General features: G+C 41.3%; 1 protein-coding gene across 1 annotated transcript; it reads left to right on the plus strand.

The window, feature by feature from the left end:
* Positions 1–22,759: 22,759 nt before the first annotated feature.
* LOC147453365 (uncharacterized) lies at positions 22,760–24,204 on the plus strand. Its single transcript, XM_086517118.1, has 6 exons — positions 22,760–22,825; positions 22,925–22,965; positions 23,339–23,370; positions 23,464–23,497; positions 23,766–23,775; positions 23,860–24,204. Exons 1-6 carry the CDS (start codon positions 22,760–22,762, stop codon positions 24,202–24,204), a joined length of 528 nt encoding a protein of 175 aa, XP_086373244.1.
* The last annotated feature ends 1,732 nt before the right edge of the window (positions 24,205–25,936 follow it).

Genomic DNA, 25,936 nt, shown 5'->3' on the forward strand with positions numbered 1-25,936 from the left:
TACACAGGACTGCCCTTTTGCCCCCTTCATCTTTCTATTCTATGATGAGGCAATGAGCAGGTTTTTTGCGTCGCAGCAGGTTGGTTTACGGGGCTTAGACTTCCTATTTGGGGAATGAGCTACTGGACGATGAGTTTACAGACGACTCGACATTACAAGTACTTGGATGACCACTGGAGGCCAAACTTCACAGGTGTGAGCAGGATCTAGAGACCTTCTGTTGTGCATCTAGCGCACTGATCAACTGGAGAAAGACATTGAATTTCTCGGTTGGTAGTACTCCTATGCCCGATTGGATGCTAGGTGAGGGTTTCAAGTGGATTCCCCCAGGGACTGCAGCTTGATACTTGGGCTGTCAGGTTGGTTTGGACTTGTCTCCCGAGCAGCAGATTGCTCCCCTCCTCCTGTCTATCAGGAGGAAGTTGTTGCATTGGAGCTCCGCACGACTTTCTCTGGTAGGCAGAGTTGTAGTGGCCAACCAAGTGTTATTGACTACTATGTGGTACATCACTTCTTGTTGGATCTTGTCGAGTTCTTGTATCATCCAGGTAGAGGTTGATTAGGAACTTCCTTTGGTCAAAGCGTGACACTAAGATAGCCAGGGCCAAAGAGGCTTGGCAGGTCATCACGCTTCCTTGTTCTCAGGGAGGGCTTGGGATCATAGATCCAGCACAGCAGAGTAGAGCCCTTCTTGGGAAGTTCATCGTCAGAGGACTTCTTCCAGGTGAGGAGCCCTGGAAGGAGTTCTTGGTACAACAGCTTCGTGCTAGGGTGCCTCAAGCTGGAGGCCCCTGGGGACCTTCAACTAGATGGATCTTCATAGAGATGCACAGAGTTGGCTTGAGCAGGAGACTGGAGGACCGCTTCACTCTAAGTTTGCTTCGATCTTGGGAGAATTTGTGGCGAGGCCTGGAGCAGTGTCAGCCTACTTGCATAGAGGAGCACCTGAGAAAGCCCCTTGTTTAGAACCCCATGGTTAGCACTCAGAGAGGCCACTTGGTTGGTAGTCGGCCTCATGTTTCCTGGGGTCCCATGATGGCGACGGGTCCAGAACACTCTTTAGGTGACTGGTTACAGTTTTTAGGCTTGTCAGAGGAGTTGCAGGGCTTTCAGCTACTACAAGGCATGAGAGGGATGCAGAGCATGTGCCAGGACATCTGATAGGAAGTACCTGCTGAGTGGCTCACACCTCTGGAGCCAGCACCGCCCAGATGGATGGGAGCCTTCACGCGACTGGAGGTTCTCATCTCAATTTGGGCTTGCTCAGAGACAGTACCCTCCCTATTTTTTGAGTTACACGGTGAGGTACGCTTACAACGAGTTGGAATAGAGGCCCCGCAGGTGGCAGAGTGCTGTTTTTAGAGGATCTGAGTGGTGGGCATCTATGGGAGGACTTGTGTCATCGATCTTGACCCAGCAGCTCTTGAGACTGGACACTGGAGACTGTGGGCTTGGGAGAGTTGTTCACTGGCACAAGTACAGTGGGATCCTGGAGAGTGGCTTTGGAGGGACCCTTTCTCTTTTGCAGACCACACAAGTGTCCCTTTCTTTCAGTACACTATTCGGCTGTGACGTCACATACTCGCAGCACAGAGAGAGGCTCACCCTACTGCAGTACCTTATTGGCAGGAGGAGGGTCTCACAGCTGAGTTCTTGGCAGCTTTTTGGGAGAGGTTGTGTGACTCCAGACAGCCGAGGCGAGTCACTTTGTTTCAGTTTGGCTGGTCGCACACAGAGCTACAACAGTTGGGAGTTGGCTTGTACATAGTGGTCTCTCGGTCGCATGTGCAGCTTGCGACCATCTTGTGGAGAGTCAGTGTCATTGTCTTTGGGACTGTCCTTTGGCACAATAGGTGTGGCTTCATGTTCTTTGGTCGATGCCTACTCTTTCCACGGCTCGACAATACACTTGGGGGGTAGCTGCTTGGTCCACTCTCACGGGCCCGGCACTTCAGTTTGAGCTATCTTCCACGAGCAGAATGATAGTGATGCAGGGGGGCAACCTAATCTCCAGCCTACCATAGAGCATACTCCATAGGAGTGGTGCAGTGAGAGAGAGAAGTGCTAGGAGCTCATCAGTGGCATAACACTCTGGTTCATCTGGCGGGCCCACTGCTTCCGCATCTTTGAGGCTCGTCCTGTACCACTAGCAAAGACTGTTCGTGATGTTTGGCTAGAGCTGATCCACACTCTCAGAGGACAAATTTAGAGACTCCAGGGTAGCTTCGACCGCATGCGGGATCACAAAGAGGCTTTCCTTCGATTCTGGCGTCCTGGGCCGTTTTTCACCATGGTCCAGGGTGTACTCAGATGGCATTACCATCCACCTATGTGGATTTTCCCTACTCCCATTTCTTGATTTAGCCTCATTGTACATATGGTGTTTTTTCAGTGGGAGATTCTCCCCATCGTGGTTGTTGTAGCCCTCTCTTGAAGAGGTGGTTGTAGCCCTATGGGCAGTTTCATTAACTAATAGAAGGATCTTTTTCTCAAAAAAAAAAGGATTATCTCTACCTAAAATATGACAAAATGTAGGGTTAAGAGACTTAATATAGTCTATCCATTGTAGCATGGCAATGTCCATAGTAGAGCAGTTTCCAATCATCCCTATTAGTGGCTAGCAATCTGTCTCTACCACAACTAAAGCTCCAATAAGATATTCTTTATTAGATCTTAGAGAAATAGCAATGCCCCAAAGTTCTCTTTTAACTTGTGGATAACCTCGTTGATGAGCATTGAGCACCTTGGATCCAAATCAAACTGCATACATGTGTCCTTCTGCATCATCTTGACCTACATCCCATCCAAGACCTGTCGAGCTAGTGTCAACTGTGAAAATAACTGGCCTTCCATATTTATAGTCGACTTTCCTCAAGGTCGGAGCCTCGAGAAGCATCTTATTTAATTTCCTGATAGTCTGTGTGTGAACTTCTTCCCACATAAACCTTTTACCTTTCCCTAGCAATTGATAAAGCACCTCTGCAACATGAGCAAAGTGTGGCAACCAAATAAGGTAGAACACACACACACCCAGAAACGAACTTCAGTAACTGAAGAGTATGTTTCCTTCATCTTTTGGATAGCTTCAACTTTAGCTGGTCTTGGCCTTCTACCCTCAGGACTGCACATATGCCCCACAATTAAGACCTCTTTAGCACCAAAAGTTGATTTTTGACCTGAAAGTGCTACGTTAACTTCTTCAAGCATGGATAAAATAGCATCACAGTCAGCAATATGTTGAGCAACAAACCGCTCACACCCCCTCTAATCTTTTGCCTCGTCTTTGTATCCTTCTTCACATCCTTTAATTGGTAGATCATCAATGAAAGGCATAGTAACAAGAAGGATAAAGCCCCTTAATACCTTATTCATGCCATTCATCATATGAGCTACAACATTAGTAGCACCCTGTGGCAGAGTGCACATCCTTACGAAACCAAGAGGAGTACGCATTGTAGTAAAATACTTGCTCTCCAAAGCTAACTAGAATTGATCATATCCAGAATAAAGATCTCCCATGGATTAAATAGATCTACCTGCAAAGGCCTCAGCAAATTCATGCACAATTGGGTCAGTACCCACATTGCGGATCGTTACCTTATCAACCGGATGCATATCCTGAATGAACCTTAACGTACCATTTTTCTTCGGGATAGTGAACCATCAATTAGAGTATGGCACACATGATGGCTCCAAAATTACCATTTGCATCTTCTCATTAAGCAAATCAATAAGCTTTGACAAGTGAGCTTTAGGAACTAGAATAGGACGTAAGCTCCATGGAATGTGAGGAACAATGAATATAACCATAGGTGAAACAGCAGTTGGATCCACACATTCAATCTCACTCGGCTCAAAAGCAAAAGCTTTATCATTTTTTTTCTAGCATACCTTGAAAGCACTTGATTTCTTCTTCGTTGAGGAAACCATCTTATCCAATCTTCAGTTTCTGCAATGTTTTCTTAGTGAATTTATGTCCAATGTTCTTTGGATTTTTGAGTATAGGCTGTGGTGAAGTCTCCTTAATCACTTCATAACTTCTATTTGGTAGAGGTGTAGCCACTAGTCTCACTTTCTTTGTAATAGTCTTGTACTTTGTCTGTATCTGTGCTTCAAGTGCTTTACTTGAAGCATCCTCAATATGCATAAGTGCCTCATATATGCCCAACTCTTCATACATGTCCATTGAGTGGACCTTAACCACTTCAATTCTGCTTTGTAACCTGTGTTGCCTAATCTCCTCAAGCTTTGACATAGTATCTACATAAGATACCTCTTCAAAGATCCCTAAAATCACATCATCTGATTCAAGCACATCACATCCCTGCAATTTACTTTGGATAATTGAAACATATTGTTTCTCCCACTTCGGCAAATCATTGAATTTCTTATAAGATACCGAGCCTTCAAATGCGCGAGTTTCTCCTCACTTGTACCACCATAGTCTCACTCCAAGAAAATACTGTGCAAACCTGTGTTCTTTGAACTCCTTGTGTATCTTTGGCCGTGGATGATCACGTAAACTATCTTTGTTCTTGGCATGGTCAACACATACAGTTAAGAATTGAACCGCTTTCTTACCATCTTGGCTTCGAACCCTGGCATAGACTGAGCCATCATCTAGAACCTTTGTTTCCATCCGCACAGCCGCCGTTATGTAGGGTTGTCCCAAAATCAGTTTGTAGGAGGAATGCTCCTGTATAAAGAAATTTGCTCATCACAGACATCCTCTACAGTTACCTTAACATTAAATGCACATGCACCATAGAGGTCGCTTGGAAGCATGTTGGCAAATCGAATTCGCCAACCATGGTCTACATCAATAGGACATTTCCCCTTTTTATGCAAGCTTTTTGCCATGAGATTTATCTCCGATCCATGATCTATTAGTACTAAGACCGATTCTTCAATGTCGTCAAGCTTTACAACAGTGTTGATTGTTGCCCTTTCCCAATGAGCCCTTGAAAAGCGACTTCTGGGTATAATTTCATTGTCTTCCTCATTATTAAAATGAACATGTCTCACCTTAGGTACAATTGGTTTTGAAACCTTGTAGCTCGAAACATACTTGAAAGCTAAAGCCAAGAGAACTAGGAAGTAAGAATCCCAATTACAATGTAATGTGTCCTATTTATAGCCTTCTAGAAGTTACTGTAGTGATTGCCGTGGTAATTACTGATGTGTGACTGACCCATTGCTCGGCTTTTCACGAGACAGTTCCTGTCTGCTGGGACTATCTTTGCCTTCTACATTACTGTTGCTACTGCTATCTTGAACTTTTGAATAGAACCTAGAAGGAGGATGCCCCTTCTTTCTGCAAGTGCTACAAAATTTATTGATAGAGCTGTACTTAGCTATATGACCCATTTTACCACAGTCATAGCATTTTCGGACGTTGGAAGATGATATAAAATCTATGGATGATTCGGCTTCTCTTGCTATAAAAGCCCCATTTTTCGGTGTAGGTGGATTTTTTTGCCTCCTTTCTTCTGCCTGAAGTGAGCTTACCACATCTTGAAGTGCTAGAGTTGTCTCCTTTTCTTTAAGAATAGTGAAAATATGGTCGTAGTTGGAAGTAAGTGCACTAAGGAGGATTGCAACTTTGTCGTCTTCTTCTACTCCGCATTGGATGTAGGTCAACTGTGTAATCATGCTTTTAAGCCTACTGACCAAACTGGCTATGTCTTCCCCCTTGAGCATAGTGAGTTTGTAAAGTTTCCTTTTCAAGCTAACTTTACTTCGTTTTGCTTTAGCTCCAAAATTATCCTCTAGAACTCACCAGGCCTTGTATGCATGTGTGCACTCATCTATAAAATGTACATAATTGTCATAGAGTGCAGTAATTATGATGCCAAGTGCTTGTTCATGTAGTGGAATTGGCCTATTTAGTTTGAGAGTAGCGGAAATTAATGAGAGTACTTTTGAGAAATGACTTTGTGAGCATAGCGGGTGAATATAATTGAATATAGCAACATAATCATAGCAATTAGTTAACTTGGCATGAACAATACTTTTGCAAGAGAGAGAATTTAGAGAACATGAAAACAGTTGAGGACCGGATTTATGTGGAGCCGGTCCCCCCTCCAATAGGCATTTGTATTATGATTTCTCCCATTAAGAGAGACTTGTTACAATACAATTTTTGTATTCCTTGTGACCTAGGTGATGCAATGAACATGGAAGCTTCATGCATCACAAACATAACATAAACTTGAAGAAAGATTTAACTATCCCAAGCCTTAGTGCCAAGACCTCAAACACCTTCAAAGGTGGAGAGAGCTAGCAGGGAATGAGGGTAGGGAAGAGGAAGAAGAAACATTTCGTAGGAGAAAGAATTAGTTCCTGACTTATCATAACTCTTGTTGCTAGCATACATAACATCATAGTAATGAAGAAGAAGGAGATGGAAAGCTTAAGCATTGAAGCATGGCTCTTGGTTGGATTTGCACTCCATATCCAAGAGTGTTGGTGTAGGCTCTCAAACTCTACTTACTTGGAGAAGGAGAGGGAGCTCTTGCACTTTGCATAGCACACAATGAGAGTGTTTGTGAGTGTGTGTGGGTGAGTATACCCCCTAAGCAACCCCCTAGCTTGCTTGGGTAGACCCCCCCTTGTAGCTCATGCTTGAAGCTCATTGGACCCCTCGAGGCCTAGCCAATCACAAGCAGGAGGCACTACAAGCAACAAGGGTAGCCTTGAGACAAGTGTCCCCCTTTCCCCTTTGAGAGAGAGGGATAGATAAATTCTAAATCAATTAATTAAATCTCCTAAATTATTATTGGACCCCTTGGGTGGCCAACCAATAGGCTTCAGGCACACCATGAGGGCAACATATGGAGGAACTTGACAAATGTCCCTCTTGCTTTCTTTGTACCATGCATGCCTTGTGTGAGTGTGTGGGTGTTCTCTCTCATCCCCCCTCATGTAGGTCTCACCCCCTACTTGTAGGGATTGAATATTTGACTTTTTGATACCCCAAGCCCCTCATACATAGGCCCAGTTCCCACCACAAGATTGGCCGTTAAGCACTTTAAGCTTGGGCTAGGTTCTCACCTTAGGTGCAACCCTAGCATCTCAAGCATGTCAAGAACCTCAAGCATCTCAAGCACCTCAATCATCAAGCAACTCAAGCACCTTAGTCATCAAGCATGACAAGCAAGACAAGCACCTCGAGCTGGGTCGGGTTCCTGCGCCTCAAGGTCAACCCTAGCTTACCTAAGGTCAAAGGACTTTTACACACATTATTGGAGGTCTTCAATGAAGCTAACCCTAAGGTCTTATGCTCTGTTGGTTAGCCTTTCTCTTTGATAGACCATCTCTCATTTGGGCCCCTTTACCATTTGCCCCATGTTGAGATAGATCTATAAGCACATGTCTATATCTTAACCCTTGTTGCTGTTTATTCTCCCACATTAAGTGATCAGTTTAATATGAGAGAATCATTTGGGTTGGTTAGACATTAGATATTAGATTTTATGACAGTTCATCTTTTTCTTGATTGAATGTAGTAGAAGCCCTGGTTTGTGTGCCTTCGTGATCACTGAGAGATGTTTAAATACTACGGCCCATAATGTTTTCTTCATTAAGTATCCCCTTAGCTTAGTTTTCTAGGTATGGAAACCCTCCCCATTAAACTTTATAATTCCTTTTTCTTCCATGATGCAAGTGCTCGTGAAAAATGCCAGGGACTTGGTCTTACCGATAGAGAGGCTCTCTCTACGGCAGTGTCTTGCCCAATTTTATACAAAAAAGGTGCAAGTGCAACCTTGATAAGATCCAATTGTGAAGTCACTCTTCACAAACTGTGTTTTGTGAAGCAACTCTTCACAAGAGGTTAAGGAACATTTTGCCCGTTTAAAGCTTGAAAATTTGGTCAAAAATTTACTTTGTCGAAGCCTTGTTGAATGGGGTCTCCTTTTTCATAAGCCTTTGCCGAGACTCAAAGGAGAACTAAAGGTTTCGTCGTTGAGAAATTTTCCCTTTTCAAAGTCAAAAAAGGAGGTTGCCTCAATGGTATGAGCCCAAAGCCTTTAAAGAGGTCACTCGATTTGGACACTGATAGGATGGTTTTGTGTGTGAAGATTGAATCTCAAGCCAATGATTTTTTTATTTTTTTTTAATGTGTGAAGCTTCACTGTTGAGCTTGCTACTAATGTCGAGCTTTGTGATGATGTCGGGCTCCAACTTGCGGAAGTTTGATGTGTGAAACTCCACTAGCCCACCAAAGAGTTAAAATGGAACACTTAAATTCAAAAGGAAAACATTATGTAGTGTTCGTTAATAAAACAAACTAGGAAATGGCAACTTCCATCAGTAGAGCAACAAGTAGCAGACGTCTTTCAAAAAGCCAATGACTTATCTTGAAGCCATTCGATGATTAAATATTGCAAGTGGGGGTGCATTGGGCTCGCAAGCGCATCTGCAAGCTCCGATCGGTGTGTTTTGGCGCAAGCTAGAGTAATTAGGACGATTAAGATGGCAAAATTGGACTCTCAATTGCCTTCTAATGAGCGATTAGGCACTCGATTGATAGAGATTTTGGGCTTTTGGTACTCCACACAGGATTGATAAGTTAAGAAATTGCAAAAGCCTTGTGCTGCAAGAGTGCTTGTTGTGTGTGTGCGTGCGTGTGTGTGTGTGTGTGTGTGTGTGATGATGATCCGAGTGCTGAGATGCTTTCAACGGCCAAGAATGATGTCAATTCCAGAGTGTGTGTGTGTGTGAGAGCAACAACGCTCTGCTCAATGGAAGCCTTCACTCCCCTTGTGCTCAACAACCTACTACCAATTTCGTTCAAGCCCGACTCAGTCTTACACTACTTGCTACTCAGAAATTCTCACCAAATTTGATTTATAATGGCTTGGCCTTGATTTGTTTGTTTCAACCTTGCTCAACTTGAATCTCGTCAATCCCCCAAGCTTATTCTCTCGATTCCTTTCTTACTCAAACTCCCCCAATTCTCTGCTTGCTGACTTGTCCGATTCTCCCTTGATTCAATTCACCTGCTTCAGAATTCTTTTACTTGGACTTGGAGGGCATGCACACTCGAGATGGGAGCGGGAATCCGACTAAGCTCTGATACCAGTTGTAGGGAGTGGGTGGATTGATGGTGCTTGAAATGAACATGGAGGTGCAATCAGCTCAAGGGGGTTTGACGACTAAAGCAACCATAGCTTCATATAGTGGAGAGAGAGAGAGAGAGAGAGAGAGAGAGAGAGAGAGAGAGAGAGAGAGAGAGAGAGAGAGAGAGAGAGAGAGAGAGAGAGAGAGAGAGAGAGAGAGATAAAGTAAAGTGCACAGCAATGCAAAAGTACAAAATCTATAAAGAATATATTATCACTCATATACAAAAGGAAGGATTTATGCACAAAAGGTCTCACAACCAATATCCTGCAGCTCATATGTCCAGGTGCCTTTTCAAATGGCTACACACATATACATATATGTGTCATATTGAAACTTGAACTAGGTGTCGAAGGAGTTCCCATGCCCACCTTTCACATGGCCCATTGCATTGTTGCACGACAGGTACACTTGGCAGTCATGCCAAAATGCAATGAGGTGTGAAATGCTAAAAAATCCATGGCCCATCGCATTGTCTTGTGACTGTCACGTGGCAGTCGTGGCATAATGTGATGGTCCATGGGTACGTTTAGCATTTTGCACCTCACCATGTCCTATTGCGGCATAACATGAGGAGCCCTATGTATATTTTCACAGTAACCACACTCTCGTGTTGTACCACGACCTTTCAATACACACACACACACACACACACACACACACACACATACACATATATTTTATTATATGTATAGGTATATGTGCAGGGAATTAATTGCAGTCAACTCAAAGCAATGATGAGGGTGGTCATCAAGTCAATGGGAATCATGACCTTTTGTGAGAAGCCTATAAACAACTTGTGAGAAGCCTATAAACAAGAACAACTTGTGTGCCCATAATTTTCTGAGTGAGTTGAGCGTGCACCCCCTACTTCTCGTGTGAAGTATGGAGCCTGATTTACCCCTTGTAATTTTTTGTATTAAAAACACACATTTGTAAGGCCCCCAATATGATTGTACGTGAAGAAAAATCAGTCAAATCGAAAAACCAAAAATTCCAAAATATTCCTTTTTGCTGGAATATTGTGGCCAGACAACATTCAAAAAGTGGTCCAAAAACGGCCGATCGGTTGACCGGTTGTCCGGTGGCTGATGATCAAAAGTCAATGGCCGGTGGCTGATTTCAAGGTGGACTTGTCTTCTCAAGGGTGGACACACATGGGTGCATTGGAGACCCCAACTTGGACTTGTCTACACAAGGGGCGGCTACACACGGCTACCTCTCATGAGAGAGGGCAACCCTTTTGGCCTATAAAAGGAGGCCTCTTCTACACACAAAATGTATTGTGATGCATTGTGAAGTTGATGTGAGGTGGTGAGAGAGAAGCAAGGCGGGAGCTCTATTAAGGGTATAATCCATTTGTAACCTACTTTTTGTTTAAAGTACTAAATCCATTGAGTGGCTTCTTTCCCATGTATGTAACCCACATTGGGTGAACCACATATATGGTGTGCTCTCTCTCTCTCTACACTATAGTCTCTCATGTGTGAAAATTCTCTCTCTCCATTAAGTAAATTACTCTAATATCTACTTAGCTATTTCCTATTTCCTAACATCTCATTGTGTGCCATATCATCCACAATGGACCCTTTCTAGATCGAGATTGAAGAGGAGTTGCCTTGCTCTTAGGAAATGCCATACGATAAGATATCTAATCTCTCTACCGTATTGACCTCCATCACCGCGAGGTAGAAATCAGGTCAATGTTTAATTCGAAGTTCTTGTTGCAAGAGTGGATAGCTGTCGGGCACAACTTCCTTGCAAAATTTGAGCACACCTACTAGCAACAAACTACTAGCGGAATAGTTGAGATGCAAGGAATATGATTTGTGCATACGAGCAACATAAGTTTTGATCCCTCAAAAGAAACACATTTTCTCTAGGATTTGGTTGAAGCTTATGACGCATATGAAAATAAATGATATCAAATGCACCCTACATAACCGCAAATGTCGGATGGATGAATGCTATACATGTTTCATTCTATACTTGCACATTATTTTGGGAGATCATAAGGATGCGGCAAAGGAGGCCTCATCAAAGTGGAGCCTTATAGGTTTTGGATGTAGCTAGGTGTGAGGTGACACTTCCAACAAAAGAGGAGTTCAAGGTAGTGCAAGAAAAGATGGGAATAACAAATATGGAATAAACCAAATTGGCCTCAACATCTAGGGTGCCACCCAACACGGACAATGCCATTAAGTTACGGATTGAGGCACTACTTGAGGAAGGTGAAACATACAAGGTGAAGTTTTCTTTTCTTTCATAGTCGTGTATGGATCAACACTTTTATTATATGTAATAATCCTTGCTATTAATTGCTGTCAGCTAGTTGTTTATCACGATAACTTCATTCCTTGTCCTTGAGGGCGAGGCAAGGGAGATTTAGGAAAGAATTCCTCCCTCAACCAATAATTGAAGATTTTGAGCTATCCAAATCTAAGAGAGTACGAAATCCTGTGTAACAATTAACTTATGATAGATATGTGGCTTGTCATTATGCATATATGGCACATGTTAGGGAGGAGATAAAACCCACTTGTTTTGATGATGCTTCTAAAGATGAAAAATGGAGGTGAACTATGGATTAGGAGATGGCTACCCTTGATGCAAATGGAACATGAGAGTTGGTGCCATTCACTAGAAGGAAAGAGAGCAATTGTGAATGTAAGTGGATCTACAAGATAAATCACAATGCTACTAAAGATAAAAGCTGGATGTAAGCTATGGATTAGGAGATGGCTACCCTTGACACAAATAGAACCTTGGAGCTGGTGTCATTACTAGAAGGAAAGAAGTAAATTGAATGTAAGTGGATCTACAAGGTAAATCATAATGCTGATAGCAATGTGAGAAAGTACAAAGCGAGGCTTGTAGCCACAGTGTATGTGCACAAACATATGGGATTGATTAGGAGGAGATGTTTAGTCTTGTAGACAAGATGGCTACCATTTGTGTGTTTACTACAGTGGCTGCAACCTTAGGATGTAAAGAATGCTTTCTTGAAAGGTGATTTGGATGAGATTGTCTACATCCATAGGGTTATGTTAATATGTGTCTACACAACCTTGTATACATGTAACACTAGTTTGGTACCAAAAAAGACACTTTAGTGTCTTTCTTTTAAATAAATTTAAATAAATGGTAGACGAGATCTAGAAAAGGACACTATGTGAATATGTGTTTATGTAACCTTGTATACAAGTTAGCACTAGTTGGGTACTAGAAAGGACTTTTTATTGTCTTTTTTAACGAATTGAAATAAAATGGAACATGAAATTTAGAAAACATTTCAAGAAATGATTTTGCAAACTTATAAAGTTTAACCAAAGTGCTCATAAAAATTATTACCCCTCACTTTTGTACACAACCTCAATAGTAGATACACTAATGGAAACCACCCAAAAACAGCAATTGATGTTAAAGCTTGTACTTTTAGTCCAAGAAAAAAATGAGAAGGGGCATGCAATAATCCATGGTAACTATTGATATATTTGCTTGGGATTTTACTAACTCTCATGTGAAAATTTGTTTCTTTGTGACTAGAATAAAAAATAGAAAGGCATGTGGTCAAATATGCAACATTTGTGAAGTCAATTATGAACACATAAAAAATTTAGTTCATCTAAATTTGAATTATTTTATGCTACATACATATTAGATCTACCACTACATTACTGGTTATGCATGCCCATATTTTGTGATTTATTTCATATCCCAAAAATTGCGCATGTTGAAATTCTTATTTTTGTTTATCAAAGAGTAGCCTTAAAATAAAGTCCACTTTTGGATTTTCTCATTTATCTCATTTATTTGTACATCTCATATGGACACATTTGGGGAATCTATATGCACACGTTCATTGTTTTTTCATAGCAATGTTCGTTTTGCAAGATTTGATGTACTATAAAATTTGAAATTCATTGATTTACAGTTTAAATTACAAAATCTATGTGAGTTTGAAACCTTGGAAAATGCTCGGTTGATGGGTGTTGGCCTATAGATACATTAAAGACCTTCTTGATAACCTCATCATGTTAATGAAATATGCCTTAAAAGATCAGAATTTTCCTCTTTGTCAGTGTTTTCAAGATTTGATTTCTTTATTATAACAAAAATCTAGTCTACAAACTAATCTGTAATTGCTACGCAAAAATAGAACACTTGAACATGCCTCCAGCTGCCCTATTTTTGCATAGCAATGACACAACTCCTCTATATATCTTCAATGTATAGTTGTTTACATATATTGTCTCCATGCAAAAATAGGGCACACGGATGTATATCCGGATGCTCTATCATTGCATAGGAAGGACACAATCTACTAAGTAAGAAATGTTTTGCTTATGTCGTCCTTATTCAAAAAATAGAGCATGTGGACACACGCTTGGGTGCTCTATTTTCTCATAGCAAAGACATCATCGTCATTATATTTTGCATATCAACAAAATTATCCAATCCTTCTTATATGTTGTCCCTATGCAAAAATAGAACACCCTGACATGTGTTTGGATGGTCTATTTTCACAGGGACGACATAAGACAAATTTTTCTTAAGGATCAACACAAGAAATCTTTTTGATAAGTATAAGAACAATATTTTAAAAAAATATAACATATTGTAAGTTTTTTTTGTTTTTTCTTGTGCAAAAAAGGTGACTAGGAAGAGTTTGGAGGGTGTGGACATTGAAGAGGTTGAGGAGACCAGTGATGACAGGTTGATAATCTAACTATACCAAGTCAAGAAATTGTCTAAGTTTACCTATATGAGAGAAATGCTTAATGTTCCCTTTGCGTCTGAAGAGTTTTTTTGGAAGACTTTGATGATGAAACTCTTGATTATCAGAGGGTTTTTGATGACCTTACTAGGGAGCACAAGGTTGACAACTTTGTACACTTTAATGATATTTATAAAACAGACAATTTAACACCAAGCACAAGTTCCAAGAAGTTGGCATTACTCCAAGATGATTGGAAGAAGGTCCGTAACCCCTATGAGTTGCATGTAAAGCATGGTTGCAAGCTTGTGATTGAAGAAGTTGCATTTTTACTCTTTTTAACTCGTATTCCAATAGAAGAAGGAGATCCCAAGTCTCTGCAAAATGACAACATCTGTGAATATCCAAGATGTGGAGGAAACATTTGGAGATTTCAAGGAGAAAATGGAGAGGATTCAAAGTAAAGAGATCTTGGATGTTGCAGAGCTCAAGGCAAGGAACGTCACCAAGGTAGAGGAGTCCATCCATATTCTAGAGGAAGAGCTTGATCCCTTGTTGTGCACAATAGCTATGCCCACCTACAAGATAAACACTAAGTAGTTTTTGTTGGTACAAGATATACAAATATTCTTTGATCTAAGAGAGGACCATTGCCTTGCTATTTTGGCAGAGTGGGAAGAGCATAATAAAGGCTTTGTGGATCACAATACACCATGCCCATTGTCATTGCTTGATACAGAATTTGAAAAATTTTATTGATCAATCCCATGATGGAGAGCATGTACTTAATGTTGTTCAGAGCTATAAAGAGCAAGGGATTCCCATAGATGAGGAGTTCCAGCAATTTCAGAAAACATTGAAGATTGAATACATTGGTAAAAAAGTTCCAAGAGAGAGAAAAGAGAATAAACCAATCCTTTCCATTGAACTCTAGAAAGAGGAACTTTTTGAAGATGATGAAATCCCTACGGTAAAATGGTAAAATAGAGTTTTTGCAAGCATGTTATTTACGCCAGTGAAACTTAATTTCTTTTAACTGATTTGACAAAGGTTTTTTCACAGATTGATATTGTAGATCCTGACAAGTTTCCAAGGGGAGGAAAGGGCTCTAAGCCTTTGGTTTCAAGAGGGACCAAAGTTTGGGCCATTACATTGGGAAGATCAACAAGGAGAAAATAGATATCTACCATAGGAATCTTTCCCCATCACCCACCCTCCCCATATTTTCACTACTGGCTCTATCAAGGGTAGTAGGTTCACATCCAATACATCTTGGAGTGGAGAAAGTCATACTTCTTGAGAAGCAAGACTACATTAGAGTTTTTGGACTTACTACAGGATTTATGGGTTCGAGAAGTGCATACTTTGGCACTATGGCTAGTTATGTCCTTGTCTCTTCTAGTGACATAGGCAAGCAATTGCAGGGTTACAAGAAGCAAGAGTACTTGAAGTGGAGGGGGGAAAATGAAAATGATGATGTTGTCTCAAGCAACCAGAACTGATTCTTGTATTATCCCCCATTCTCTTCCTTGCCTCTCTCTAGTGGAAAGCCATTGTAAAGTTACCTTTCACTTACAGATGAACTATTGTATGCATCCTTCCTTTTTTGTATACTCCTCTGTATAGCTGTAACAATATCAAAACTATCTAATAATTTTTTAGTCTCTTGTGATCTTGTTCTATACCACACTTATCTGTAAAACCAATGGAATACTTGTCGATTGAATGTCAAGCCCTTGGCCCTCACCATATCAATGCTAGCAAAGTGAGAACATACATAAAAATTGTAGATCCATGGGACATAGCTAACCCAACTAGTGCATGGAGGCTACAAGAGAGCTAATATTTTGGAAAACCCAAGTCTAAGCCGTTCCTACCTATCTTAGGCTCAAATATGTGTCAGACATCAAAAGCTACTTTCCTTACCGTAATCTTGTTCTGATGATTTAAATAGCTATGAGTCTTTGAATGCAACAAAATTTTAGACCTAGCATGAGCATAGTATCCTTAATGCTCCCCGCCTATACTCAAATTTCATTTTTGACACTCGGATAAAATCGCACCTAAAATAAACAACCTATTTTAGGTCAGTCAATTTTTGGACTCCGAAGCACTCTACAGCTTCCTCTAGATGTGCTCTACCTATTCCTAAGGTCAAAAACCAATTTTGGTGCGTGGATGGTGCATAGGGAGCAAAATCATCTTGCAAATAGCACGAGTGAAATCACACTTTCATCGTAAGAAACTTACGTTAAAGGGAAGAGCTTCCACCTACAAACACATTGGTATGCTGAAATAGCAATGCAACATCATATGAGAGAGACATGAAGATTCAAAGAAATAGTAGAGCCACGTTGAGCTTTTGCAACGCACGCTTACTTTCATTATCCAAAAACTTACGTTTTTAATTACAAAGGTTGGATTTTATACCTTAGCCAAGGTTCAAAGAATTGATTTCTAGATATTTGGGCTCAATACAAAGCTTAGAAACTGCATATGATACAAACTTGGAGGCCCTCAACCCCTTTGGACTCATTGGCAATCAACAATCTTACAAAGGCTTTAGACTTTGTGGGATTTTTTAGTAATACAAAGGGATGTAATGCATTCAATTGGCTTTAAAAATGAGTGGCACCCCTTTTGATGCTCTTTCTTCAGCTCTTGGTAGCTGAGCAGCTAACATTCCCACCCTCCTTGATTGTGTCATCCACAACACAGCTACTTAGGGTGCTTAGTAGTGGTCGAGGGCTCCCTTGCCATTGTCCTTTGTGCATGCTGCTCGAGATCTTGTTGGTACCTGAGGCGGAGTTCTTTATCTTCATTTGACATAAACTACATGGTTACTTTATCTCTTTGCTCAACTGCGGAGTAACTAAGAAATCTTGCCTGCAGATTGGTGATGAAAGGGCCAAAGAGAAAGTGTTTCCGCCAACTTCGGACTCTTGGTACCGAGCACTCCACAGGATCTTGTTTGATATGAGTTGGCACATTTGCATACAAGATCAAATACCGAGGGTCTCAAGTCAGCCAGATCTCTTGCCATTTGGAATGTGCCAGTGTTGTGCGGCCAAGGATTTAATATTTACGTAATTACCACAAATTTTGTGTGATCAGAAGGTCTTATTGACACATTTACATTATTACACTTAACATGGTCACAAAAAATCCGGTTTAGGGCGACCTGGAAACCCACTAAAATCCCGTCAGGCTTTTCCATTTTCCCTACGGTCCTGCCGGGATTTTACGTTTTCCCTACAAGCCCGTCGGGAATACTAAAAAGCCAGTCAGGCCCGCAAATATATATATACGGGCCAGATCAGGCCCGCTGGGTGTTATTTCTTTGTTTCATCTTTTGAGAGAGAGAGAGAGAGAGAGAGAGAGAGAGAGAGACAGAGAGAGAGAGAGAGAGAGAGAGAGAGAGAGAGCCTTTGCAGGTACATCGAGAGGAGAGAGGGAGAGAGGGGGTCGTGTGGGAGCATGCTCTGCATCGTAGTGCACACGGCAGTAGTAGCGGAGTACGAGACCACACGATCCGGGTATGTGTTGTGTGTGTGTGTGTGTGTGTGTGTGTTTATGCATTGTGTGGTAGCGTGCCTTTTGTCGTATTGCACGGACGTCATAAGGTTACCTTACCACACAATGGGAGTGTGTGCGTAAGCTGTTCTACGGAATAGTGCTTACCACCGGGGCATCACCTCGGTGACGCGGGGAAGATGGTGTCCTTGTGGTAAGTATTGGCTTACTATCTACGTACTACGTCGATAACGCAGCGAATCTAGTATCCTTATGTTAAGTTAACTTCCCTTTCCCTTTCCCAAAAAACATGTGGGCATCAATCAGTAACGCGCCTATATGATGTTTGTATGCAATCCATTATTTCTCCTTAGATTCTGACGGCACTCGATCGGTAACACAACTAATAGAGTGTCGTTTGTTAGAAGCATCTGTTTTTGCATAAATATGGCGTTCAAGTTATTAACCCAGCCATATGAACGTCATATAATTTGTATGTGCATGTGCAATTAATTTTTTAAGTATTAAGTATATGAAATACTTGGTTGGTAACGCAGCTGTGAAGAGTATTTCATATACAAATGTTTGATTTTGCTGTGTTTAAGTGCCCATATGAAATTATATAGTAGCTAATCATATTCAAAAGAATTCTTTATTCATCAATCATTACTATTTTAAATACTACCTTTACATAAATTATATGCAAAAAAGTATTTGCATACAATTTGCATATTAAATATTTGTTTTTATATTTTTAAAGGACCTCAAGCATTATCGCTATTTTTAATGCGTCATTTACATAAATTCTCTATAAAAACAAATTTGCACACAATTTTCATGTTAAATATTCTTTTGTATCTTTTCAAAGAGCATCAATTATCATCGCTATTTTGAATGCTACATTTACAAAAAGACACGTAAAAAAGTGTGTGAACACAATTTGCATGTTAAATATTTATTTCTATCTTTTTAAAGAGCAAGACATTCTTTGCAATTTCTAGCCCAATTTGTATACTTCCAATGTTTAAATGTTTTGGAAGTCTTTAAGTCAGTGTGTGCTTTGTTTGAACTAGTATGTGTGCACGAAGAAAATATAAATTAAAAATTCAATATTTACGTTAATGTTCCAAATTGTTAGCATGTATTATTTGATCTCGATTAAGTTCTTATAAACCACTTGTTTGATCTGCATTTTACACGTGTAATAGATTGCAATTTTAAGTGAAGATTACTTTCAATTTTTATCAATATTTCCTTGCACATTTCTTAAAGTCTTCAAATTGTGGTTAAGGGTTTGCCTGAAATAGTGTGAGAGTGTTAGTGCCATTCGCAACCATGAATTCGTATGTGATATGTTGTTTTTTATTGTCCAATGCAAATATGATGCCAGATCAAAAGAAAAGTATTATGCGTGCCATTTGTAAAGAATGTATTTTGACAATCTCATCATGTGCAGATGGTCGCATACAGCAAATTAATGAAAGCGATGTCTTCATCAAAGACCTCACTAGCGCTATATGGGAGAACATAGAGTGCAGGCTGCGAGATGAAAGCCAATACGAGTTGTTGATTCCAGCAGGGATTCAAGAGTTTGAACCCCACCACAAGGTTAGGACAATGTTGGGCAATATGAAAGTATATTGCAGAGACTTAAAGGAAGATATCCCTCCTGCCTGCGACATGTCAAAATTGGAGCTCTGGGATAAATTGTGGGAGGAACAGAAGGTAAAGATGAAGCGTGTGAAAGCGTAGGACCAAGCAGCCTTACCCAAGAGATTGAAGATGGCCCAAGATATGCAAGCATCTTTGGGAGGCCGATCTGATGCCAACGGCACCGGCAAAATCATGCGCACGGCTTTGAATACCAAGTGCGCTCATCTTGTCGGCATCCCTCACAAAGCTCACGAGCCCTTCATTTAAGCAAAGTCTATGATGGCTTAACCAGGCTGCAAACCTTGGGTGGCCAACTCAACGTGGACAAGTGTCACATTGATGAGAGCAAAGTCACTCTCCTTGGTCATGTAATTTCAGAAAAAGGAATCGAGGCTGACCCTAGCAAGATTCAGGCTCTGGTATCTTTATCATCACCCACCACCGCCAAGCCGCTGGTTTCTTTCCTTCAGAAGGTAAGATACTTAAGCAGGTTCATTCACCTGGTCCTTCCCTTACAACAACTCACCCAGAGGGATGTCTTCTCATGGAGTGAAGAGAACGAGCAGCAGTTTACTGAGGTGAAGCAAATCCTAGCTAAGCTTCCCACTATTTCACCTCCTAAGTGGGACAAGCCATTTTATGTGAACCCTAGTGTGGGAAATGATACACTAGGAGCAGTGCTAATGCAAAAGGATCCCAAACCTTCTTTCATGCGCCCTATTTACTTCTCTAGTCCGGTCATGACCCCATCAAAAAAAGGATTTATCGAAGTAGAACACATGGTTCTAGCACTAATGTTTGCTACCACAAATTTCCGCTCCTATCTCCTGCCTAGACCCTTTTTAATCCTGACAATGGAGGAGGTTTTCCCATATATAATGCGACACATGGATGTCTCATCCAGGATCTCAAAGTGGTTAATTAGACTACAAGAGTTTGACTACACCATGCAAGTAGAAAACTCCACCAGGCTAGTTTAGCGGGAATTCTCACTCATTGCCATTACGAGAAGAAGCTGAAGGTCAACACGAAAGCAAAGGAAGGAACACCAGCGATAGAAATTCCTAAGCTAGAGAGAGCTCACTCTCTTTTCTTTGACGGAGCATACAAGAGAACAATGGATCAGTCTGCAGAAGCAGGCATGGTCATTTTCAATGAACAACAAGAAAGAGTATTCTCCATGGGGCAGTTATTACACTCCCACTCCAATAATGAGGCAGACTATGCAGCCCTAATCCTTGGGTTGGAACAATGTGTTTTACAAATAATTCAGCGCCTAAATGTGTTCGGCGACGCTTTGCTTTTGATAAGGCAGATAAATGGCACCTGGGAGTGCAAAAATCAGGTCTTACTTGGTCAACTTTGCCAAGTTAAAGACCTCCTAAAGAAGTTTGAAGCAGTGAAACTCTTCCATGTCCCGAGAGTAGAAAATCAAGAGGCAGATGCACTAGCTAAAGAAAGAATACAAGACGTTCTCGTAGGAGCAATCAAATTAAAACTACCCCTCTTCCAAAGTAGTGATACTATGCTTGATATCATCAGTTTTCTAGATACAGGAGAATGTCCAGCAGGACACACCAAAGGCCAAAAACAATGGCTAGTAAGGAAGGCTACTAGGTACCGCCTTATAGATGACCACTTGTATTGTAAGGGCATCATTATCTTCAGTTTTCACCCGAGCCATTGTAAATTTCCATTTTTTGTAAACATCCTCTCTCTAGGTGATGGTCACAAAGGCCCACCTAGAGATTCCCATCTTTTAATAACCTCCCAAAACAAAAGCAAGGATCAACCACACCGGGCCCACCACTTGCTTTGTCTCCGTGATTAAGTTTACCCTAACCACACTGGGATTACCATAATCCAAGCAGCCAACACCTATAAATTGGCACTGAGAGGTCACTATCGGGGGGGGGGGGGCAATTCATGAGGAGCCAAGCATTTGGTAGAGTGTAGTGGGAAGGATTGACACTATCACCATCATGGGGCGGGGGGGTTGTATGTTGGGTTTGCCTTGGGAATTGCATCATGCGAAGGGAACCACATCCATCTCTCGACTCCAATGGTCGATGCACACACGTATGCACGCTCTTGGTCGTAGGTATTCACAATCATTGAGTCGTCTTAGAGAACGCACCAAGTAGGTTGCACCACCTCCTCTCCCTACCTCTCTACCACCACAGCATGTCGCTTTGTAAATATTGCAGAAATAATTCACCCACACACCCCCGAGGTTTTTCATCATTTGCAAATCTCTCTCTCTCTCTCTCTCGGTGTGTAGGTTTGCGGTGTTCATATCATCGTGGTTTTGCGTCCTAGCTGCTCAAAGCTAGGTGGTGCCCCCTGTTCACTTTACCGTGGCAGGCTCGAGGTGCGCCATTCGGCCCCCGGCGTTTTAGAGGCCGTCGGGGTTCGGGGTCCGCTTTGCGCCCGTCAGCACCTTTGATTGAAGAGGTTCAAGAGCTATGGAACGGCATAGATGTTTTTGATGTATCAAGACCACTTCGTGATCGACGCACAATGATCAAGTGCATTCTCATGTGGACCATGCATGATTACCCCGGGCTTGGAGAGATTTCTGGTAATCTTATACTTTGTGACGCTCTTTAATGTCTTTGCATTGGTCACTTATATGTGGTTATGTCTTTTGTTTTTGTAGGACTATCGACATCTGGATATAGTGCATTCCCAACTCATGGACCCTCACTCCTGACAGAGAGACCCGCTCTACTTGGTAAGGTGATCCACCCCAATGACCATCGCTTCTTGCCACCCACACATCGATCTTATGCTCCACCGTGCAATGGGATGGAGCCACTCCATTGGACCATGGCCGATTGGGCAAGACATTGGAACGAGCATCACAACACATTGCCTCCTCCCAATGATCCACCTAGGGGTATGTCTAGGTACTCTACTTTCTTATCACTACCCTATTGGGCTTCATTGAAAATCCAACACCTATTGGATCCAATGCATGTGTTCAAAAATGTTGGGCAAGCTATATGGGATCACATAGTAGGCAAGAAAGATTCATTGGGGGCTAGAGAGGACATGAGGGCCATAAGGAGGCTCCCTCCTTCAGCCACACCTCGCATGGGGTCTCGGGGGAAGATGGTTCTTCCAAAGGCACCTTGGATTCTATCAAGGGTGGATCAAGAGCGGATGAAACAAATCATTGCATCCATCCGTACTCCAACAAGTTATATGCGTTCGCTCAAGGGTGCCTTCACTAAAACTAAGAAAGGAGGATCCACACAACTGTATGGGCTCAAATCCCATGATTGGCACAAGATTCTTCAGGTAATGTGTGTGTGTGTGTGTGTGTGTGTGTATGTGTGTGTATATGTGAGTGTGTGTATGTGGTTTAGGGTTCTGGATACTAATAAGTCTTTTTGTTTGTGCAATAGTTTGTGCTTCCAATTAGCATTAGTAGATTTGCGGACATGAAGGTAAAGGCTGCAATATTCAAGGTGGGAGAAGTTGTCAGGTATAGCACATTTGATCCTCCCTCTTAAACTTTACTTTGAAGACTAGCTTTACTATGAAGATTATGAAGGGTTTTTTGGTTACAGGTTTGTGAGTTCCAAAGAAATCGAAGTTTCAGCCATTCCAACAGCTCGACTTCTAGTGATTGAAGCAACTTGTGCTATTGAGGATGCATTCCCACGTTCTATCCTTGTTAGCCAAGTTCACCTATTGCTCCATCTCGTTAAGGAGATAGCCATTTGTGGTGTGGTTCACTCCAAGTGGATGTTCTTTCTTGAGAGGTTCCTAAAGACCTTGAAAGACTTTATAAGGCTACGATCACAACCAAAGGTATTCATCGATCTTAAGCCTTAAACCTTATTAGGATTGGATTGTATTCACAACGCTTTTTATTGGTTACTTTAATCACTAATGGTTTCATGTGTTCAGGCAAGCATGGTAGAGGGTTGGATTGTACAAGAGGCTTTTGTGTATGTCTCTCAATATCTTTTCACAATAGACCCATCATTGCCCGTTTAAAGACGGAGGAAGAGGATCCAAAAAAACACGCAAACATTCGAAGTGGGAAAGGTTCTCTCTTGATTTTGGATAGGGAATTTCAAGCCATAGTCAACAACCATTGTCTACTCAATGCTCCCATCATGGGAAAATGGGTGGATATGTATGTGGAGGTGCGTACAACGAGAGAAAGGGAGAGGGAAGCATGGAAGAGGTCGCATGGCGGTAGGCGAGCACCTCCATTTCCTAAAGAGATTGCCAAATACCCTGATCTAATTCCAGTTGGGTGGATACACAATGCCATGACCAAGGCCAAGGCACAAGGAGAACAAATAAGCCCTAAAGAATGGGAGTGCGCGCAAGGATGTCTACCAAGGGTAATATACTCAATGTGTTTAGTGTGTATGTGTGTGTGTGTGTCATCTCTCTCTCTCTCTCTCTCTCTCATCTATCCTGATTGGTTTTTGCAGGCCTTCACATTCAACTCTATGTGGTCCGAAGGACGTCATTTTCGAACCCGCAAGATAGATGAGCGTCAAACCACTCACGATAGTGGAGTTATGGGCAACTTTGACACGACAACACAAGAGGTGAGGGAATGTGGAACAATAGAGAGGATAATCAAAGTGGATTTCAGAACATTTCACAAATATCTCTTTGACTGCCGCCGATGGTTTGCGGGTGAGGTTAAGAGACATGAGAATGGGCTCTATATGGTAGACTCCGGGAAATTTCATCGCGGAAAGACCGACAACTTGGTGCAACCTAGTAGTTGTGAGCAGGTAAAGTCCATGTGCAACTCACTAAAACATTATATGATACATATAAAACTACATTCATGTTTTTGTTTGCTCTATGACCTAAAGGTGTTTTATGTGCCTTGTATCTATCGAAGACGACTTTGGTATGTTATTCCAGTTACACCACGGAGTAGATCTATCTTTGCAGATACGAACATAGAGACTTTGGCAGATCCCACCAGACCAGCTCAAGAAGACGCCAATGACGATGATGCAGTTGAGGTCGAGGAGAACCAAACATTCCCAATAACCAACCATAGTGAGGAGGAGGACGAGGATGGAGAGGATGATGATGATTCAATAGGAGAGGCTGTAGAGGATGAATCAATAGATTTATTTATTGATTTAGCTACCATGGGGTTGGACATGGATGTAAGCACTTGTAAAGATCTCTTGGAGGATGAAAATTAATAAATATCTTTTGGATTTTGTCTTCTTTCTCTACTTATGCTGTACAAAAGGGTTATTTGTTTATGAACGCAAGAGAATACAATTTTGATCATCGTTCGCTTGCCATTTCCATATGAATGCATAGTTGACATAAGATTTTGAGGTGGAAACAAAATATTTTTTGATATAGAATCTCATGGAGTACAAATGAGTAGAGTAGGAGAATCATACCAGTAGGAGAATCATACCAATAGATGAGGCAAGCAAAGAGAAGAGAGGCACTAAAAATCCCAATGAGAATGGGATTTCTTACACTCCATGGAAAAAGGGGGTACCAACTTCTGAAAAGTAACAAAATAGAATAGAATTTATAGAAAGGGAAAAGTGGGAGAGGAATGGGGGCGACCGGGCAAGTGGATTCTTTTTTTTATTGTGGTAATTTGCGCGGCTATATGGGCGGTAATACTTGCGGTAATAATCGCAAAAAAAGCAGAAAACCCGCCAGCAGGGCTGCAGCATACAATCTCTCTCTTTCTTAAACCTCTCTCTCTCCTCTTATGCGGTAATGCTGTGCGGTAACAACAGCATTCTCCCATAGTGTGAGTTTGCTTCACATTGAGCTAGTACTTTCATCGCAAGAGGACGTAAGATCGAGTAATGCTCTCCACAATTCATCATCCACCACTTCCATGTAGGTTGCTCTTGTGCCTGTGATTGTACAAAATCATTTGCAAAAGGGCCTTCTTTTAGTCTAAATGCACTCATTTTCTTTGATACAATCAATTTGATCCTAAAAATTGAAGTAGAATGTATTGACTACATGATAGAAATTGCTGACCACCTTTGTATTGGACATCAGATCTAAATTCCAATACTCTTGATCAAACATGTAAGCCACACTATGGAGTGGACTATGAGCGATCTTCCATCTTGCATGAAAATACATGGCCAAAATTCTTTGTTTTGAATGGTAGTCACCACTCCTTCTCTACTATAGACTCTTTTAACTCCTCAAGATTTTCCAGACTTTGTTGGACTAATCCCCATGTCATCCACACTTTGCCCATATTTGACGCCTTCTGATCAAGGTTGTGAATCGCAAACATAAATGGGCATCATTACATGGTATGCATCCATTACACTCCTCCACCAAGCAGGCTTGTTTATGGGACGGTCCCCACATAGACATGTAATTTTCTCTTTCACTTTTTTGGTATGCTGAAGCTGCCATTCGTCAAAGGCTATGCAATTGAAAGTGTCAGTCATAGCGTACTTATTGCGTAGGAGTGATTCCAATGTACAAAAGTGCGTGGATAATTGAGTTTCAGCAGGTAGTTTTAACATAACTAACATGCATATCTTGTACAAATCAAGCACTCTTTTTCGTTTCAAGATGAACTTCACTTCTCAAGCTATGTCAATTATTTTGGTGAACCATGTGGTTTCTTTACTAGTATACCAATCCTTTAGCACCAAGTTTAAATTGTGTGTACTGCAACCTTGGCAAAAATGTATAGAAAGCACTTTTTTATTATTTTGCTAGCACTTTTACAGTTTTTTGCATTGTCCATGACTACTTGAATGACATGTTCAACATCGATTTCTTTAATTACATTAATCAAAACCTCAACAATGTATTTGTCACTTTTAATTGCACAAGAACATTCAAACGTCTTTATGAACATTTCTCCCTTTGAACAAACTAGTGTCACATTGATCAGTGTTCTCTTTGAACATTAGACCAACCATCACT

Source organism: Adiantum capillus-veneris, chromosome 7, assembly GCF_014529385.1.
Source record: "Adiantum capillus-veneris isolate H3 chromosome 7, ASM1452938v2, whole genome shotgun sequence".
In the NCBI taxonomy this organism is placed as follows: Eukaryota; Viridiplantae; Streptophyta; class Polypodiopsida; order Polypodiales; family Pteridaceae; genus Adiantum; species Adiantum capillus-veneris.

Bases quoted from the DNA above. Each gene is read 5' to 3' on its own strand.
- LOC147453365 (XM_086517118.1), top strand. From the start codon at position 22,760: ATGTTCTTTCTTGAGAGGTTCCTAAAGACCTTGAAAGACTTTATAAGG. The intron at 22,826-22,924 runs GTATTCATCGAT...TCATGTGTTCAG, and splicing joins GGCTACGATCACAACCAAAG to GCAAGCATGGTAGAGGGTTG. The intron at 22,966-23,338 runs GTATGTCTCTCA...TAAGCCCTAAAG, and splicing joins ATTGTACAAGAGGCTTTTGT to AATGGGAGTGCGCGCAAGGA.